Source organism: Anthonomus grandis, chromosome 14 (genome assembly GCF_022605725.1).
Source record: "Anthonomus grandis grandis chromosome 14, icAntGran1.3, whole genome shotgun sequence".
Taxonomy (NCBI): Eukaryota; Metazoa; Arthropoda; class Insecta; order Coleoptera; family Curculionidae; genus Anthonomus; species Anthonomus grandis.
Genome location: NC_065559.1, coordinates 10,362,523 through 10,383,710, shown reverse-complemented (window position 1 = coordinate 10,383,710; position 21,188 = coordinate 10,362,523). Strand labels below are relative to the sequence as shown.

General features: G+C 31.5%; 2 protein-coding genes across 3 annotated transcripts in view; one reads left to right on the top strand and one right to left on the bottom strand.

The window, feature by feature from the left end:
• The window catches only part of LOC126744492 (coiled-coil domain-containing protein 22 homolog), a 42,854-nt gene extending 41,800 nt beyond the window's left edge, over nt 1-1,054 (bottom strand). Inside the window, exon 1 of one of the 2 annotated variants that reach the window (XM_050451926.1) lies at nt 818-1,054. In XM_050451926.1, coding sequence (XP_050307883.1) covers nt 818-867 — 50 coding nt within the window. In that variant the 5' untranslated portion in view covers nt 868-1,054. Of the gene's footprint in view, nt 1-813 lie in introns of both variants that reach the window. The other variant, XM_050451927.1, reaches the window with a different exon arrangement.
• Nucleotides 1,055-1,587: 533 nt separating this feature from the next.
• Nucleotides 1,588-21,188, top strand: part of LOC126744566 (Golgi resident protein GCP60) — a 29,127-nt gene continuing 9,526 nt past the window's right edge. Inside the window, exons 1-8 of the mRNA XM_050452022.1 lie at nt 1,588-1,775; nt 10,438-10,585; nt 10,816-10,956; nt 11,020-11,198; nt 11,252-11,406; nt 17,192-17,328; nt 17,409-17,536; nt 19,433-19,573. Of these exons, the coding sequence (XP_050307979.1) occupies nt 1,619-1,775; nt 10,438-10,585; nt 10,816-10,956; nt 11,020-11,198; nt 11,252-11,406; nt 17,192-17,328; nt 17,409-17,536; nt 19,433-19,573 (1,186 nt within the window). The 5' untranslated portion in view covers nt 1,588-1,618. The remainder of the gene's footprint in view (nt 1,776-10,437; nt 10,586-10,815; nt 10,957-11,019; nt 11,199-11,251; nt 11,407-17,191; nt 17,329-17,408; nt 17,537-19,432; nt 19,574-21,188) is intronic.

Here is a 21,188-nt window from a genome sequence, read left to right as displayed (position 1 = left end):
CACTGCAAGGGGTAACTCTGAAGCTTTGCTATTTACTGATGATTTTAAATTATACATGGAGATGGGGTTTGTCGAGGACTCCTCATGTCTGCAGAGAAACTTTAATAATGTTGTAGACTGGTGTACCTAGTAAAAATGCACTCTTCTCCAAAAACAAAAAATGTTCCACTATGTCTATAACCCTGAATCGTGATATTGTAGAATATTGTACAGAGGAAATTTCTTAAGAATATGTTTTTTTAAAAGTTTGGTTATAACCCCAAGCAAGGCTATGACCACCATTTACATTTACGAAATATTCATAAACTTTTAAAAAATGGCATGTCAGAACTGGTCCTATATATCTCTTTAAAATTTTAACCAACAAAATTGATTTCCCAGAAATTCTTTCAAAGTTGCTGGTCTTTGTAAATGTTAGAAATAGCTGACAAAAAAAGGTGTTTCATTTTAGTATTAATGTGTATGATTTGGATTTAGACTTTTTAGATTTAAATAAATTTACCAAAATTTATTAACCCATCTCAGACTCAGACCTATACATTTTAATATCAAAGTCATTTGTTAGCCTAAGAAGATAAGTTGGTGTTATTCTTTTTCTGTAGTGTTAGGTTTAATTATTTTTATTTTTTGTTGAATTTGAATGTCCATATTTTCTTTTATATGTATATTGGTGTCTGTAATTGGCCCCTCGGGCGGTTGTTGATAATAAATAAATAAATGATCCTATTTTTTTAAATTTCATTTACAAGTCGCATATTTTTTTACAAGTTACAGTTCTTTTAGGAATTACTTTAAGTTAACACCAGAACATACCTACCAATTTATGTGTCTGAGGGAATCAATAATTATCTTATCAATTTCTTCCATTTTGATTCTGAATACTAAAAACAAGTGGCACTAAGCAATTAATATAAATGTTTTGTAATTTTATTATTTGAACTATACTATAATTAGGCGAAGGCTAATGTAATTTGCACTCTTGAAATTTGAGTCTACCCTGTGTTTTTAGTTTAAATTTTGTGGTACATTTAAAAGAGTAAAAAACAACAAAAATCAGCTGATTTTGATTACCGACGGTTGACAATGTTGACATATAATCAGCTGACTATTAACAGTGTTGGCACTTTCTCGTAAAACAGCGAAGTGTGGCTCATGAAACTATTGTGGAGGTTATATTGAGGAGCTTCTACTCTTTTTCTGAGTAATCATACAAGAAACACACGTATATTACACTCAGGAAATATTACTATATTAGAATAATTAGGAAGAAATCCTTGATTATGAAGTCTTATTCAATTATTCATATACGCCGTGGGAAAAGTTGTGTACTGTGTAATAGTATTTGAGAAGTTAGTTTTACTTAGACTCATTAAAATTTAGCTTTATTTATTGTGGTACATACAGAAATTTAGTTTTCTAGATACCTAATAACACAAGTCTTTAGAAATTATTATAAAATTAGCGACAAACTTATTGTAAATATTTTACATTCTGTAATATATTGAGTATTGAGTGTAGGATTAGCTTAATATGTCTTTGCTGTCAATTGTCGTCTATGACAACTGACACTTGTATTGCTTGTAAACAAAATATTACAAAAAGCAACAAAACGTCAGCAATGGCCGAAGAAAATTCTGATGTGGCGAAAAACCTAAAAAAGTTATCTTTAAATGGTGATACAAACGTGCCATACCCTGGAAATGGAGAAATTAATAACTTAGAAGATGGCCTACCTTTAGCTGCGGTTTATAAGCTAGCCCTTAGCTTTTATAAAGGTACTTTTAGGGTTCTGTGGGTGGCATTGAATTTATCACAAAACCTATCTATGGATTTATATGTATCTCTTCCATGGAAAGCAAATCATTAGTTTACTAGTCTGGAAACATTTATATCAGTAATCTTAATTCAAATTATTAGAAATATACTGGCAAATAAAAATGAGACAATTTTCTTGATAAATTTTAAAGTAAAGCCATTGTATTAAGGATTTGTGGTAAAGATATAGTTTAGACCTAGCAGGATTGGTTTTCTAAAAGAAAAGCAAAAAGATTAGTTTTTACATTGTCGAGTACATTTTAATCATATCTGGAGTTAAAAATCCCTCCCAACCCAACATTCCTGCAAATCGCACTTAAAATTATGAGAAACAGGGTCTAGTTTCAACATTAAGATGTGAGTAAAGCTTGCTTTAATGTCATTTTACGAAAATGAGTAAATTTTTTACAGTAATATAAATTTTCAAAAATTCTTTTTCTGCTATTATTGGCTTTGCTTGGATTGAGTTGGGTCAAGTTGGAATTTTACACATATTAAGCTTTTTCCCATAATTGTAGGTGTAATTTTCAGAAAAGTTAAAGAACTTTAATGCAGGGGTTGACAACTTTTTTTACATCTATTAGTTTTCAATTTGTATGGCCATTTTGAGCTATTAAGTTCTATGTGTCTGTCAAACAAATTAAAAATCCAAGATTAAACAAATCATAATAGGGTTAATGCGCTAGTTCTCTATTATTTTAAATAAATATTTTTAATTGTGGAGTAATCTAAATATTTTTTTTTTACTAAAATTGTAAAAAAGTGTTATTTTGCTAGTTCTCGACCACCCCACATGATTCGTGACCATTTAAATGTTAGTTCTCGACCACTCTTTTTTTAAACAACTTTAAGGCGATTGGATTGCATAGTATAGACAACCTTAATAAAAAAGCCTTAACAAAAAATAACACAAAAACAAATATTTATTTATTTAAAAAAAAACACAAAACAAATAAAAATGCTCTATATAAGTAAAAAAAAACCAGATAGGAAATAGGAACAAAAAAGTTAAAGAAAAAAACATGTGGGTTGGTTTTTAATAATAAAAAATAAAATGAAAATTAGCGCTTACAAATAAAGTAAAAAGTTAAAACTAAATTTGAAAATAATGTACTTTAACATTCATCACATTTGTAGTCTTAAATTGGGGCAATATTATATGGGGTATCAATGAATTTGGTGCATTTTTTATGATACCATTTTTTACAATAGTCGCATCCTTTTTTTTTTTTATCATTGTCGTCCGTATCACTGTTAAGTTCTTCGAAGCATGTTGCAGATGGTATCTTACTCTGCTCTGTCAAGCTTTCAGGATTTTCACCATTTTTTTTTGTTTTTTCTTCAAAGCCTTTAAAGGTTTTTGCTTTTCTCCCTTTAATTTTTCTCTTTCTTCTTTTTTCTGAATTGTTTTAAGTTTCTTTTCTGTTTTCTCATTTTCTTTTTCCTCATAATATTTCCTCCACTCACTAGATGAAATTGCGCTAGGTGTATTCAAGATCGGTTTTTTTCTGTTAGTGTTACTACTTTGCTTGATTGGCTCAGGGTATACCAAATGATTGTCAAATGCTTTTGTAAAAGAACATGATGGTTTATTTGATGTTTGCAGAGGTAAGCTGTTGGTAACAGCTGATAATTTTAAGACTTTAACCTTTAGAACATCATCACAATCAATTCTTGCTTTTATCAGAAGTGGTATCAACATTTGCATCACTGGAAAAATGATCTCTTATAATATTAGGGGTAATATTAATGACATCATCAAGGTCATCACTTAAATATTCTCTAGTAGAATCAATTTGTATAATATTAAGGTTACCAGTAGTACTATCATTGTTAATATTAGAGTTATTAGATGTAATTAATGTAGGAGTACTTGACACAATGTGATCATTAAAGTTAGGAAAATCAAACACTACAAGTTCGTTATTTTCTAAGTCCTTCATAAAAGATGATGTAAAAGTATCACCTAAAGTAACATCTGGCAGTAAGTCAACTCTTATCTGATTTATATCATTATTAATTGATAAATCATTATCAATTATTTGCAAGTCAGGTTTACTTCAGCAAGAGGGTTTTATTTCTACTTCATGAGGCGTAGCTGCTTGACTAGATGGTTGAGAATCATCGAGAGCTTTTGGTGCTTCTATCCTATCACAGTATTTTTCGTAATACTATTGCGTTTTTTTGGACTTTGTTTTTCAATATTCTCTTGCAGAAGTTGTATTTCATTTAGAATTACATCAGGGTTAATTCCATAAGATTGTAAATTTTCTTTAATTGTTAGAATTACTTTTTTTGCTGATGTTAAGTCTCTTTGTGAGATCCTTTCCTCACTTGATCGCCTTTGCCTGGGTAATTTGTTTGTTGAAAGAGCTTCAGCTATATCCATTTTGTATAATCAACAGAATCAGCATCTAACAGAAACAACCCACATTTCCTAAACCCATTTTTGATACTCGCTTGAAATTCTTCTACATTGTTCGACAATACTTCATTGAAAATACTGCAGAAATTTATTTTGCTTACTGGACAATTAATATTCTCTGGTCTACTTTGCCAGTTGCGAACCGTTTTTTTCCAATCGGTTTTCATTGGTTTGAACAAACTTACATCTGCAGGTTGCATTATATGGGTTGTATTGGGGGGTAGCGCATATAAAATAACTTGGTTTTCATCACACCATTTACTTAACGACATAGCCATGTGTGATTTATGCCCATCAATAAAAATAATTAGTGGTTTAGGAATATTGTTTTCCAATGTCCATTTATGAAAATCATTCACGATGTATTCAAAAAAAACATCTGAAGTCATCCATCCTTTCTCAAGTTTCCGTAACTCCCATCCTTGTGGCATATTTTCAACAAGAGCTCTTGGGGGTCTCACATATGGAAATAATACTAAAGGTGAGGAAATGTTTCCACTTGCATTAAACATCATATATAAGAACAGTTATATTTTCCTTTTTGTTTCCAAGTTTAATGTCATAAAGATTTTTGTAGCCTTTAGGTCCCAGAACTTTTCCTGATTTAGGGCATAAACAAAACCCGGATTCGTCACAATTGAAGATTCTTGTGGGATCACTAAATATTTGCATAAGGTTGTTTTTAGTTAAATATTCTCGCAAATCTAAAAACCACTTTCGTATTGAAGTCTTACTGACCACTGCCCTAGCCTTATTAACGCGTTCCGCTTCTCTTAGAGATATTTCCGGATTCCTTTTTAAAAGTCCTAAATACCAGCTTTGTCCTGGTGTGTTGTCCTTAAATATTACCTGGCCAGATTCTTTCACTATCAGTGAGACCGTCTCTATAAGAGTATCTTTTTGTATTGGAAACCCGCATTTAGCAATATTTATAATCCAATTCCTAATACGTTTTTCCCCTTCCTCAGTTAGGAGGGGAGCAGGTCCAGGTTTTTTAAGTTCTTCCTGATAACCGATCAAGTAGTGTCGTATCGTCGTATCTTATCGTCTTTGGTACCAGATATTTTCTACTGGCCTCATGCACGAATTTTAAGTCCATTCTCTCTAATGTCTTTTAAAGCCGTTTTTAATTTTTCTTGTGAATACGTAAACATCTTTCTTTTTGGAGCAGCATTTTTTGAGTGAGTGCGAGAAGAATTTTTCTTGTTACGTGCCACTGGAAAAATAAAACATTTGCAATCAAGATAGAGGACAGTTCCGAACGAGCGGACTTGCCCGAGGCATTCCTTAGAGTTCAACAGTATTATAAATTTTTTCTGATATAGTGTGACATACTACAACATAACTGTTAGTACAGAGCATTTGCACAAACGACCCTGTTTGCCTCGCGAGGCAGTTTAACGCTCCAGAAACACGATGGGTGGTCAAGAACTAAATTTAAACTTTTGGAGTTCTCGACCATCAAACTTCAGCAGTAAATTTATAATTTATATGTTTTGAAAAGGGTGGTCGCGAACTAAACTAATGGAAATATCATATTTTTATTACAAGATATAAGAACTACCACCACATATTTAATTGAAATGAATATTTTAACATTAACAATGGTCGTAAAACTTTAGTTCTAGACCACCCGGCTGAGAACTAAAAATGACTATTATTTTGAATTCAGTTCGCGACCACCTAATATTTAGTATAAAAAAATACATTTTGAGCATAATTTTGTTGAAAAAATTATCAAAAAGTCTTTCTAAAGCATATATAATAAAGACACACAATTTTTTTTAAAAATCTGTTCACTTACTCGCTATTTTCTCTTGCAACACGCTTTACAAGTTTTTTTCAAATATACACAATAATGCTAATGCGTTTGTGGCACGATGTCAACCGATTTTTTGAGGTAATCCTTTTAGTATCATGTAGGAGGCGCTAAGTGTTACCGATGATCAAACGGTGTCAGAAGCAATTCCAAATAATTTTGGCGCGAAAAATCTGATTGTTTTCTTATTATTAATGTTTAAACACTCAAGTGGTCGAGAACTAGCGCATGGTCGCGAACTAGCGCATGGTCGTGAACTAGCGCATTAACCCTATATCATATGGGTGATTTGTCATATACATGATTTGTCACAAAGAAAAATTGATAAGTCAAGTGATCAGTTACCATAGGCTAAAGATGGCATTTTTTATAATTTTGTTTTGTTCATAATGTAGGATGTAAATCTTAACATTTTTCAATCTTATAAGTTATCCATTATTAATAATATGCCTACATAACAAAGAGAGCATTTTTACCCCTATAAGTTAAGTAAAATAAACTTGAAATAGTATATAGTGTGTCTACTTAAATTGGCAACATATGGGAATTTGTTTTATTGTTATTTTTATAAAAAAAGTTATTCTTTATTAAAAGTTCTGCATGGTCCAAAATCTAAAATACAATAATCATATATCAAATCTTTTAGCTGTATGCAAGGTTTGTTAAAAAATGTGGATTTTGCTCAAGAGCAATGTACCTTTATTTTTGACAATACCGAAAATTGTTATAAAGACAAGTTGGTAAGAGCTAAAAATGTTCAAATATGCAATTACTTAAAACATATTTTTTAAGAATTTTTCTGTAAATTGCCGTCGAAGATATACCTTTTGCTTTAAATAACTCCATAAGAAAAAATCGAGTGGCATAAAATCTGGAGAGTGAGGTGGCTATAAATTTGTGAAAACCTATGTATAACTCTTCCATTAAAACAGTGTTCAATACATTGTCTTATATCTAACTTCCTGTGGTATGGAGCACCATCCCGTTGGAACTATATTAATTTGTTGATGTTGAAGCAGGGAAATGTTGTCAAGAAAATCTTCTAATTTATTTTCAATAAAATTCGGGCTTGTATGGATGAAATCGGTTCTTTTTTAAAATTTTTGAAAGTGTATCTTTGTTAATAGGGTATATATGATATTTTACTTTGTTATATGACATAGGCGCTGATTTTTTAGGAAGTTTGATTATTGAGAGCATTCTTTCAAATTCCATGTCATCATTAACAACCCGTTGTCGGCGTTTCTTGGTAAATTTATTACTTACATCACCAAAAATCTTGAATTTGGCCTTACTGTGTAATAGTGAAGATTTTTCTCAAGGTGTTGGTTATTAAAAATTTCTGTAATTAACACAATTGCAATTTTATCTTCAGTACTTAATGCTGGTGGCAAATTTTATAATAATTTTTTGTCAAATACTAAATACAACTAATGTCTTCAACCTTACTGTCAAATATTTTTTGCTGTAAACAAATTTGTCAGTGCATCCTAGATTTCACATAATTACACTTACATTAGAATTGTTATTATAAATGAGATAAAAAATAAGTAGTAGAATATAAATGCATATTCAGTGTAGTTTTTAGTTCTTAACAACTTCATTTTATAACAATTTTTGTTATTGTCAAAAATGAAGGTACTTTACTTTTGAGCACATTTTTTGACAAACCTGCTATAGGACTAATAAAATTTGATATTTGGTTCTTGCATTTTAGGTCTTGGACCATGCAGATCTTTTTATAAGAAATAACTTTTTTCCTAAAATTAATCAGAGAAAAGTTTTCTATATGTTGCCAAACTAAGTAGTCACACATCACACTGTAACTTACCAAGTTATGAGTCAACATTTCTGATCAGTCTATCCCACAAAGAGATATCTAGTTATCTGACAAAGGTAATAATTTTGAATGCTCAATTTTTCTTCTAATAAAAAACAATACTTACACTAACAACTGAAGTGCTTTACTTCAGTGATTAGAGTTCAAAAAATATTTCTATTAGATTATCACTTACTTAATTCCTACCTAACCAACATATTATGGAACCAATAAAATTATGACAAATGAATATTTACTAAAATAAAAAAACAGACAGGACAGGAGACTTATTATATTTCTAACTTGCCATATCCCAAAGGAGATGGGATTTTTGGTCATATATTGAATTGTGAGTGTCATATTCTGAATATTAGTTTATGTTTATAAAAACTTAATGCACTCATAAATATAGAGTCCTGTCCTAAATTTCAATATGTTTAGACATCTGAATCTAATTCTACATCTCAGCCTGTATACATGTGATGACAAGACCCTGATTGCTTGTTTTTGATCAATCGTAAAGGCTCCAACACTCTTTTTCCAAAACATTCCAAACTAGGGAACAGAATGAACATTTGTAAAATAACTTGTTCTCAAGTTCTATTATCAAGGTTGCTGAAAATAATTCTTGGACCTTGTTTCATCCATTTCAGGCTAGAAACTTGGTACTGGTGAACACGATGTTATGACTTCTTGGAAACCTTTTAACACAAATACTTTTCTAACATTAATAGTTTGTTCTATGTGTCTTCCTTCAATAGTAAAGGTGTATTGTTGTCCGAAAGGTTCAAAATGTAGAAAATAAATAGTAGTGAAATTGGTCGGGATGTTGGAAAAGGATAGTAAGTAAAATGGTCAGACTGAATATACATAATAAATAACCAATCTATGTGGACAATACCACAATCACATGTCATGTGGAGCTTTTGGAACTGGGCATGCTTTGTGAAGATTTGGCTGTAATCAGGCATTGGAACATCAATGTGTTGTAATTTCATTGCTCCTTGAATGATATCTGCTTAGTTTTTAATCTAGTGGCCGGTTTTTGGGAGTAGGCTAGGCAACATGGACTGCTTACATTGCTTTAGTTAATTCTCAACTTTAACTCTGCCTTAAATCATAATTTTAGAATCTCTGTGCTTAACTCATACACACAAATATTTGTTGTAATCCACTTCAAATCCACACAGTAACAACACTGAGTATACAAATTTGGGTAATACTCCCACACCTCTCCCAAGATCCGAGTTAGCAAGGATTTCTTTTTGGTATATGGGGTGAAAATCACCTATGACTAAGCATAAGAAGCCTTAATTTCTACTGTAAATTGAGGCAAGCAGTGAAAAAAAGCACGTTATTGCAACTTTGTCACCAACATGTAAAAACCTTAGATTATAAAGTTTCCATTGATTCCATTTGATTTGAAACTATTAAGTTTTACACATGTTGCTTTCCACTTGTTTCAAGGAGAATCCTTTGACTGAAATCATCACCTTTTCCTCACAAGTTGTAAATATATATATTTTTATTAGAAGCACATTGAATGATCAAGCTACTGCATCTTGAGGATTTGAAGTGATTGTTATTATTAGTTATTTAACAATAACTCTCACTATGTACCAATTCCATTTTTACTGTTTCTAATGACATCAGCTGTGACTATTTGATGATTATCTTAAACTTTTTAGAACAATTACATCTAATAATGATTTTCTTGAGCTTCAGCAGGATTTAATTTGATGATTTGCTTATGATTATCCAATTTGCTTATCCCATATGTCTTTAAGCAGTTATATTTTTCTTATGTTTGATCATGTCTAGAGTATGTTTCAGTTGAACATGAGTTTGTTAAGCAATTATCATTTAGGAGAAAGTTGGATATTTCTGAATTAAAATAATATGTAATAATAGTAACACTAGTAGGTATTGTAGTGTGTATTATTTTTTCAAAACCTTGCTAAAGGGAAAGAGTGCTGGGTCTTTTAAACCTTCATGTTCCAATCCAACAGATGTCATACAGAGAAGTTATAATAAGATTGGCAGTTGGTTTGACCTCCTCATGCCTTTTACTCAGTCTTGTCAATGTAAAAAAAAACCTGACCTGAAAGATTTTTTGTACATTTAAAAGCCTTTCATTTCTTGCACAAATAAAATTTGAATTTAATTGTACTGTTTTTTTGCAATTTTGACTGAGCATTTGTAGAAGAGGGTCATGTTTTACTTTACTAGAACTTAGATTCGTTCGCTTTAGAAATTAATTCAAAAAGTAATTAATTAAGCAAAAATTCTTCAATAAAATAAATACTTTTATTACTACAGTTTTGGGCAAAATTATAGTCACAATTAAATGACAATTGAAAAATTCAATATTAAATCTGGAAAAATTGCACTGTTTACTTATTAGGGGATAGTAGCATGCACTAGACTGTTTCTTGTGGAAAATGTTTCCCAACTCTGTGACTAAATTGTTATAGAATTAAATGATTTAATTTTAATTTTTTTGACAATTTTCTTACAGATTCTTTGTCTGTCATTATAATTCTTATATTTAAATTTCAGAAAAGGTTGGAAAGGCTTTTCACTTTAGCTATGAAGACAATCTCCAATTAATCGCATTCTCACAACAAGTAGCCCATGGACCATTAGCAGAGGCCATAGATAAACTACCACCTTTAGGCACATTAGATGTAGTTGGTAAAGACAGAAGGTAAATTCATCATTTACAATTTTATGAAAAATTCAATTAATGTTTCATATGGCTCTAATACAGAGTCGTCGTTAGATGATTGATGATTGAAGTCAAATTTTACCCAAATACATTTTTTTGTTGATCTACATTTTATAAATAATGCAAAAGTAGATAAAATAAATACTTTATTCATATATTGTATTTCTTTATTATGTCACCTATTGGGAAACTGTTTTAAACTAACTTAGGGAGGCATGGCAAAAACTTGGACAGTTATCGAAAGATCAAGCTAAACGAGGTTTTGTAGAACTGCTTAGCAGAAGATGCCCTCTTTTTTCAACCTATATTGAAGCACATAGACGAGAGAGAGATGAACAAAAGAGATTGGAGTAAGATAATATTGGAAGTAGAAAATGTTTTAATTATTTTAATTTGTTCGTATTCATTTAAAGAAAAGAAGAACTAACAAAAAAAATAGAAGAAGATGAAAATAAAAGAAAACAAGAGGAGGAACAGAGGTTGTTATTAGAAAAGATGCAAGAACAAGAGGCTATCAAAAGGCAGATTCAGTTGGCCTTAAATCAACAGACTTACGACCAGTTTAGAAAATATGCGATGCAACAATATCCAGGTAGGTTACAACTTAATTTTTCTTCTAAAATTACAACACGTCTTTATTTTTAGGAGATCCAGAAAAACAGGGAAATTTAATAAGGCAGTTGCAGGAGCAGCATTATGTACAGTATATGCAACAATTAGAATTATCGCAAAAGGAAGAGGCTACAAGTGATAAAAAGCCACTTGAGAATCAGAATATTGAACAGATAAGTAACGAAACGGTAAGTTGTATTTTTTGTTCACTTAAAGTGAATAGAAATTTGCTGTATTACGTAATATATAGTCGTGGGTACGAGCATTCTTTAATCTAGAGAAAATACATATGAAGGTTGAAAAATAACATAACAAAAAAACAAAATACACAGGTATTGCACATATTAAACTGTTTAGTGAAAATAATATAAGAAGGTTAAAATAAATAGAAACTTAAAAACCTAAGCATAGTTAAAATAATAAAATCCATTAGTATTTTTGTAAAAAAAAACAGCTGGCTCCAAGATAAAACATGAAGTTCAAAGTTAACATTATGTTAACCATTTTTAATACATACGTATTAATGTATCGCAATGTAACAAAAAAAGATATCTTTTAAGCAACCAATAAATGTGAATTGAAATTATTATATGATGATTCTGAAATTTTAGTATTATTTTTCAAAACAGAATAAAAGTTTATTCGTAAGTATAATATGCCTAAATATATTATCTTTACAGGTCAAATATCAGTCAGAATAGGAAAACATATAGGTTTACATATTATGCACCACATTTATTGTACAAAAAAATCACAAATATTAACTTAATTTAAAATATGGCAGTTCTGCAAATACGTCTCAAAGTCATAAACAGCAAAGTTCAGTAGGAAGTTCTTTATTATTTTTTTATAATTTATTTATAAAAAAATAATAAAGAACCAATAGATAGCCCAAAATTCATAACGGATATTTTACATTCTTTTTCCAAATTTAAATTCATGTCATCATTAAATTTTACTCATGGATATAGGCAGATTCCGCTCGCGAAAGATAACTGGAAGTATACCGGTTTTTAGTTTGGTGGCCGGACATATCTTTTTTGTACTCTACCATTTGGACTGTCTACAAGTATGAGCACCTTTACGCTCTGCCTTAATAAAGTTTTGGGAGACGGATTTTTTTCTTTTGTTGTATTTTTTATCGATGATATTTTGATTACCTAAAAAATATATCAAGAACATCTAGAGCATGTTTGAAACTCGACTAAAACAAACAGGTTTTATCCTTCGCTTGAAAAAACATAATTTTTTTCCCAAGTAGATATTTTATCTGGGATATCTTATTACTTACCGTTATACAGGGTGATTTTTAAGTTGATACTTTTTTTTAACTGTGTATAGAACTCGGTAAAATATAATTTTTTTTCAAATAACTTTTTTCGATACACTCAAAAACAAGGGACATACAGAATAAAAAAAGTGAATATGGGTTTGTTTCTCATCGTCTGTTTATGTTTAGTTTTTGCTTGAATTTTTTTGTATTATCGATCACGCATTGTACCGATCAGTTAGTCTTAGACACTTTTGGTTTATTGTTGTTAATTTTAAATTTGCAAATCCTAAAAATGGCACATCGTTATGAAAACAATGAACTTGTGGATATGCTGCTTATTTATGGAGAGTGTCTTCAAAGTGCTGCTGCTGCTTCGGTATTATACGCAGACCGCTTCCTTTGCGAAATCATCCTACACCCAGAAGTTTCATAAATCTTATTCAACGGGCTAGGGATACTGGCGATTTACGGAAACATCGTGGAGGGCATGCAGGAAGAGGAAGGAGACCTGAAAATGTTCATAGGGAAGAACAAATTTTAAATCTCATTAAAGAAGATCCAACAACAAGTACTCGAGTTGTTGCAGGGCAGGTCGGATTAAGTCAAACAAAAGTATGGACAACATTGCGCGAGAATCAATTTAATCACTTTCACGTTCAACGTGTCCAAGCGCTACTGCCTGAAGACTTCCCCCGCAGAGTTCAGTTTTGTGAATGGTTCCTACAACAACATGAAAATGATCAACATTTTTCGAACAAAATTTTAGCCATGGACGAGGCAACATTCACCCGAAACGGAATTAACAATTTTCGAAATACGCATGTTGGGTCTGTTGATAATCCCCATGCAATTCGCAGAACCAATTTTCAACACCGCTTTTCTGCTAATGTGTGGGCAGGAATTGTGAATGGGATACTTGTTGGACCATTTATCTTACCAGACGGTTTGACGGGCGATGTTTATTTGGACTTTTTGCAAAATAATCTGCCTGTTCTGTTAGAAGACGTGCCACTGAATATCAGGCAAGCTATGTGGCTCCTGCAGGATGGAGCACCTGCCCATTTTAGATGAGAAGTGAGCGAATTTTTGGATATGTTACCCAAATCGGTGGATTGACCGAATAGGACCAGTTGCATGGCCACCAAGGTCGCCAGACCTAAATCCATGTGACTTTTTTTTATGGGGGTATATGAAAAGTTTAGTTTTCAAGACACCTATCGACACACAAGAAGAACTAATAGCACGTATTGAGCAGGCTGCGGCAACAGTTAGACAAAAACCGATTTCTCTATTGCGTGCCGTTACGGAACAGTAGTTACGTCGAGCAAATCGTTGTGTTGAAGTTAATGGTGACAACTTTGAACAACTTATTTAAATTAAAGAGGACCGTATTGGACTCATTTTATAACATTTTGGCAATGCAATTTTTTTATTTTTCGCTTTTTTGAATAAAGTTGTTTGAAAAAAATGTTTATTTTACCGAGTTCTATACACAGTTAAAAAAAAAAGTATCAACTTGAAAATCACCCTGTATAGGTCTCTTAAATTTTCCTTCAGTTCTTGCCATAGAAAGTTTGCATAAAATTTCTTGTATTTTTTTTTTGCTTTTTATGTTGTTAGTTTTTGCTAATCTGTCCGGATGAAGTCGTATTTTTCTCCTTTTTTCCCTGTTTTGCATCTATCTTAATCATGTATGTGACGTAATTGTGTCCGCTCAGAGTTTCCTCATCTGAGACGTCTCAATTTTCTACTTTTATGCCTTTACCAAGCGTGATGTCTATGTAACTTTGTTCGTTTGGTCCTTTTGTATCGTTGTTTATTATGTTAAAATGTCTTTGGATTGCCCAAGTTATGAGTTTTAAACCTCTTTCGTGGGTATTGTTTCCGCCCCAAGCTTCCTGGTGTGTGTTTATGTCCCCAGCCAAAATATGCCTGTTCTATCTCTAATAGTTATTTATCCAGTTCGTCCGTCTTCTATTATTTTTCCCCCTTGTTCATTATATAAGTTTGTTATCGTCCAAATCAGGCCGTCCTTATTTGTATTGTATGTGCGTTAATAGTCGATAGGTCTATTCTCGACAAGGCTGTTCATTTGTTGTATACCCAAATTTCTACCTTGTCTTCGTCTGTTTCCTTATGTCTTTTATATCCTGTTATCCCTTGGCGTATGGTTCCTGTATTAGTATAATGTCCGGTCCGTATGTTTAGCAGAATTGTAGCTTCTCTGCCTCTGTCAATGTTTATTTGTAGTATTCTGAAGAAAAGGTCTTACTTTGAGTGTCTGTAGTCTATTCTACCCCGAGTCCTTTCTTTACGGTCTTTAAAGACCGGCCATTTTTTGTCCGTTGCGGTGTGGAGTCTTAATGCCCTCATCACACCGAAGTTCCTACAATTTTTGCAATCGAAAAAGCTTTTGCATCCTTTCGGATCGAGTCCGCCTTTTCCGCATTTGAAACACAATTTTTGTTCTTCATTTTTCCGACAATGTTTGATTATGTGCCCGTACTCCAGACATCTGAGACAATGTGCAACACTGGCCGCTTCTTTTATGTAGTATCGTCTGAAATCTATTGTTAGTTTTCCGTCCCTTAGTATAGATCTTATTGTTTGTGGGTCGGTCTGTATTATCGGCTTTTCTTTGTTTTGAATCTTACATGGCTTTCTCGCTAGGAGTTTCCATGTGCTCAAACTGCCCGGGGATCGGTAGTGACATGAAACACTAACGTTACCCACCTTTCGGTATTTTATTTAACAAATTTTGTCACCTTTATGGCTAAGATGCCCACGTGGACGTGCACCAGTCCTTCGTGCCACGAAGCTCCGCTTAAAAATCAGTGGGTAAAAGAGGGCTTATTTTCCTTTATTTTATTTATTTATTAAAGAAAACGTTACAAAGCATTATATTGACCCTATATCTAGTTTTGTTTGAGACAGATTTCCAGCAGATCACAGTTATTAACAATCTAAATTACTTGCGAGGTGTTTTATTTGTACATAGTTTTTCATATATGATTTTTTCTTCTTGTTACCGACATACATTAATTTATTGCTTTACTTTCAGGCTCATCGACTATGTTTGCCCATGCGTTTAATTGTTGTATTTGTAGCTCTACCTTTTTCCCCTTCTTTCCTCTTAGGCTTATCTAGATCCCCGTATGTTGTTTCTATATATTGTCTTATTTCTAGTCTCGTTTGTTCTCTACAGTCATACATTATATGTTCGTTTGTTTCTCGTCCTTGTCCATATGTATATAGTTCGTTTGTGTGTTTTAATTTAAATCTGTATAGGTAGTGGGTAAAGTTTCCATGGCCTCTCGCTAACTGTATTGCCTTGTGTGATAATGATATAAGTTATTCTCCTATATAATTGCAAAACTTGTAAGTTGTTCTACCTTTTTTCGACCGTTTCCCAGTGACTTTGCCACTTTCTACCTATTGTCTCGTTTCTTGTTTGTCGTTTCTTATCTTTTCTGCTTTTCCATTTTATGTCTAATTGTACTTTTCTATTTATTAATTTTTCTATATCCTTTCTTATGTGTCTGTCTAGTTTTGATTTTACTTTATTGCCATCCCATTACTCTATTATATTTTTGCAATGGGTGTATATTGTTATGTTTTTATATTGATTATTATTTATCACTTCTTTAATGGCTTTTCAGACTGCTACTTTTTCTGTTTGTGTTGCTTTAAAGTTCTTTGATATTGTTCAGCCCGTTATCTGTTGTTCCTTGGTTGTGCTTTTGATGGCATTCCTATTTCGTTTTTGTATTTCCCCTGACTACCATCTATATGTGGACTGACGAATTTTGGTTTTCATATTCTATTTTGTCTAGGTAACTTATCGATGGATAGTTTAGAGAGCCTAGCGCAGACCTGTTTTATATGGTTCTCCCAAGAATCTGTTGAGCTCAAGTAAACACTCAAAAATTTGATCTCATCAGAACAGCTACTTATCAAAGGATAATCTTTATTCTCTGAATGCGTCATCTATCTTTATAATCAATAAATACCCATATACAACACTGCAATAATTAAAGTTAAAAAGCACCAAAAACTTACAGGTTTTAGGTATATGATTTAAAATGTGTCGATTATTGTAGAGAATTTTTAGGAAAAATAGGATTTTTTAAAGAAAGTTTTTATATATGCTTATACATGCTTGGGAAAATCCAAGATTCCTGGCACTCTGGACCACCTTTACTTTTGTATTGTCTAAAGTTATCTCAATCTTTTTCTTTATAGTATTGATTTTATTTTAACTTTTAACATTAAATATGACTGATGGATTCAACTTCAGTCAATATAAATCCTGATTAATCAATTCCGCAGCCAAAGGATTGTTTTCAACATTAAAACTAAATTAAATCTGAGTGTCATCTGCATTTGCTTGTACCCTGCACCACTTTAATGATATCAAGATATCTGAGGTATAAATAAGAGATAACAAAGTCCCTAAAATAGATCCCTAAGGTAAGTGTAAATCACTGGAGTTTGCATTATTTAGTGCTGTTGTGTATTATATTTAATTTTAATTAATTATTTTATTTTAACCACACTATTTTTCTGAAGATGTCAGAATATGTAAACTGTTATTACATAGCATAAGCACGAGACCAATTTCTATGAGTAAAGTTATTTTAACTTAAAAAAAATCATTTGAAGCCTTTTGAACAGATTTTGTAATAACCTATTTATTGCAGATAGAAGAACAGCAAAATATCAGTAATATTACTGAATCTGAACAAGCGGATCGCAGATCTCAAGCCGATGAAAATGAATATCAAATATCCACAGCCAGTATGTGGACATTGCCTGATATAGAAGCTTTTAAACAAAGGTCAGTCCTCTAAAAACTCCTTATGAGTTTTTTTTTTTTTTTTAATTTAAATCGGGTTTATTATTGTGTACATTTTATAGGGTATCGCAGACTGAAGGTGATGGTGTGGTGAGGGTAGGGCATGGGGAAACTGTAACGGTGAGGGTGCCTACTCACCCTGAAGGATCTAGGCTCTTCTGGGAATTCGCAACTGATCACTATGACATAGGTAGGTTTTTATTTTTTTTCTATGTGGAAATTGTAAAAATCAGTGCAATTTATTAATATTTTCGATAGCATTACTTGAATATAGAGAAGTGATTTCAGTTAAAAAGTGATTATAAAAATATTTCCAATAATAGTTTAAACAATGGTGTCCATGTTCTGGGATGTATTTTATAAGTATTTGCAAGCAAATAGGGTAGGTAGTAAAATAAAGGTCTTATTTCACCAGAAAATCCTTTTTTATTATGACGACGCGCGTTTCGCGATTACAATCTTATCGCATCATCAGGTCGAGGACTAAAAGTAAAAGACTAAAAAATTTTTACGTTACAAAGATTTCTTTGTAACGTTCTTTCCTAATTATGAAAACTAGATATAGATGACTCCGTTGGTCGGATTAGCTTGAATGGCGGTTTTTATAGTTTTTTGGATTTTTTTGTTTATTGAGTTGTAACGGTGCTGTTTAGATGTTATTGTTTTAAACCTAAGTGTATTATTTGTTATTTTATGATGAGATTTACTCGTTTAATTTTAACTGTACCGTTAAAATTAAACCTATATGTGCTTTTGTTTTGACAAACCTTGTTTTTAACAATGTAAGTACGCTTTAAAATTTATTTTTATTCAGTATTTTACTAATTTTTAATAAGCGTAGTATCTATGTAAATTTTGTCTTTTACTTTTAGTCCTCGACCTGATGATGCGATAAGATTGTAATCGCGAAACCGGTCGTCATAATAAGAAAGGAATTTCTGGTGAAATAAGACCTTTATTTTCTACTCTATTTGCTTGCAAATACCTATAGAATTTCCAATAATGCTTTATTCTTACTATACCTCAATAATCCTTTAGATTAACTACAAATAATTTCACAGTTTAAGGACATTGGCATTCTGCAAGCATGCTTAATTAATCCAGTTACACTAATCAGATTTAGTATTGATAATTTGGACCTATTCCTAAAAACTGTTTTGGAATCATTCTTTACTTTATTAGATATCCCGATCTGACACTTTTTAACCCCGTCGTCCATCGTCTTCATTTGCACTTCATCACCTATTTCTTCCTCAAATACCCTAAGATCTTCTTGATCCTCATCGATCACTCAAAATGTAATTTTGGTCTGCTTCGCTGTTAGTATCCGAAAAATCCATTCTATCTTCACTATATAATCAGTTTTCCCATATGGATTGCAACTACTTATCACTAAGAGGTCGATTTCGTCGTATTTCAGGTGTCAAACTCTAAAAATACAAAATTTTGATATATTTACTACATCGGATAATGTTGCAAATACGTAACAAAACAAAAATATAAACTAGGCGCTAAATGCACCATGTTGCATATATACAACGTCCAGAAAACTATTTTTTTTGCATCTGCAGAAAAAAATTACGATTTTTGACTGAGAACAAATAAAATACGTACCTTTCTTATAACAATATTATTTTTTTCACAAAAGTATAAACAAATATGCGGGTTTTCCAGCAAGAGCAAAATACGTATATTACAACCACAATACTGACAAGCAGGGGACAACTAAGAATATAATTTCTAAATATAAGTATGTAGCATCATCTATGAGTAACTCTTTGTATTACACTCTTTAAGATACTGCGTTGTAAATATGCAACGATATGCACTCGCGAAATATTTTTTTCGTTAGCAGTTAAGGACACATGACACATAAGAATTATGTGTGTTCTTATGTGTTATGTGGTTAAGGATAGGTGAAATAGGTATGAGGCATTTTTGCAACATAATGCATTAAAGGGTTAAATAGAAAAAAAATTGTCCTAGACTGCAAATTCAATCAGTGGCGAAGGTTATCTGTAATTAGTAATATTGAAACAACATTTAAGAATGTAATGTAATGTAATTCTAAATATTTTTTCTTAAGGTTTTGGCATATATTTTGAGTTCGGTACACCCATGACCGATGAAGTGTCTGTACATGTTTCGGAGAGCGACGACGAAGAAGTTGAGCTCGATGAGGAGGAACTTTATGATGAAACCATTAGGTGCGATTTAGAATCTGGAGGTAAGTCGTCTATTATTTCCAGGCCAGAAACATTTTTTTTAATATCTTATGAGATTCTCTTCAAAGAGAAATCAAACCCAAATTTAATAATGTAAACCTTCGTTTTGGGAAAAATTGTGTTTAATGACCCGCAAACGTCTATACATTATTTTATCAGAAGCTACATAGTGTTTAAAAAATCAATGCAAAGCCTTTAAGCTTCAAATGAAATTTTATTTCATTTGATTTTTCTATATACAGAGTGTTTGTTAAGATATCTAATTTGTTATTTTAAATAAGATACCTTATACGTTATATTAGTTTTGCATTCTACTTTTCAATCAAAGTAGTTTTTGTTAATATATACAAACTTTTACTTTTTTGTAGAAGATATTAAGTGTTTTATGTTTTTTTTTAGCTGAATTCGGCCCTGTGTTTCACATTGTGTGGACTAAAGCAAAGTAGTTTTAATAATTAAAAATATTTCTTATTAATAAACTAAGAGACGTTTTCTTAATTTTTTGTTGGTTTGGGTACTAAAAAGTATACAGGGGTTAAATGTAATAAAAGTTCTCCCGTTCAACTTAACCTCATTTTGCTTGTTTTGTTTACTTTTATTTTATTTAGTTTTGACACCGGATGTAATGTGAACGTCAGCATTATATTTTATGTATTTATTTTTGTTTCAACTTAAATGTTGTGTTAATCTAATAGCTTTACTGGTAAGTCATATATCAACATTGTAATTTATGTCTATGCATTGTTGTTTTTATACTGGGGTTGCCTTCTTTTTTCTTTTAGATCTGACGATGCCTTATGGCGAAACACGTGTAATCATTTTTAAAAAATAAACATAATTTGAGACCATTGACTTTGTGTCCCTCCAATCTCTGAATTTTTATGTAGTAAACGTCTAAAATATTACTCTTATAATATTTATTTTTTTTTATTTATTTGTTTAAAGTTGTTATTACATGAAAAAATGTTTACATATGTCCAAATAAAATTCAGCACATCAATTTTCTAAAATTAATGCATATTTAGGGCTTATATCTATAACATATACAACTAAAAGGGCTCTAGAATAAAATAAAGAAAAATTAGGTTAAAAAAAAAAACGTGTTTACAATTTAAATTATATAGTTTTTCTGCATAAACTCATCTTTGCTGTAATAAACTTTACTAATTAGCAGACCATACATCCTTATTTTAAACTTATTTATATCAAGACCTCTGACCTCACTTGATAACTTGTTGTAAAATTTAACAACAAGGAACTCGGGGCCATTTTGGCATTTTATAAGTATTTAGTGTGGCACCGAGTGCTCTTTATTGCTACAAGTGGTTTTGCCATGGATTTCTCCATTTATGGGGTGTTTGATTTTATTTTGATTTATGTGAATTGAAAGTCTTGAAAATAATATAAAAATGGAAATGTAAGGATTATCAAGGTGATAAAACTGGTCTTGCAATCATCTCTATATCGAATACCAGCCACAACTCACATAGCTTTATGTAGACCAATGCAATAGCAGCATAAGGCAGTGCAGAAAAACGTGTAAGATATGCAGTCTTGGGAAAGAGCATAGATACCCTTGTGGCAAAATTACTTAATGCATATAGGGTTATGGATATC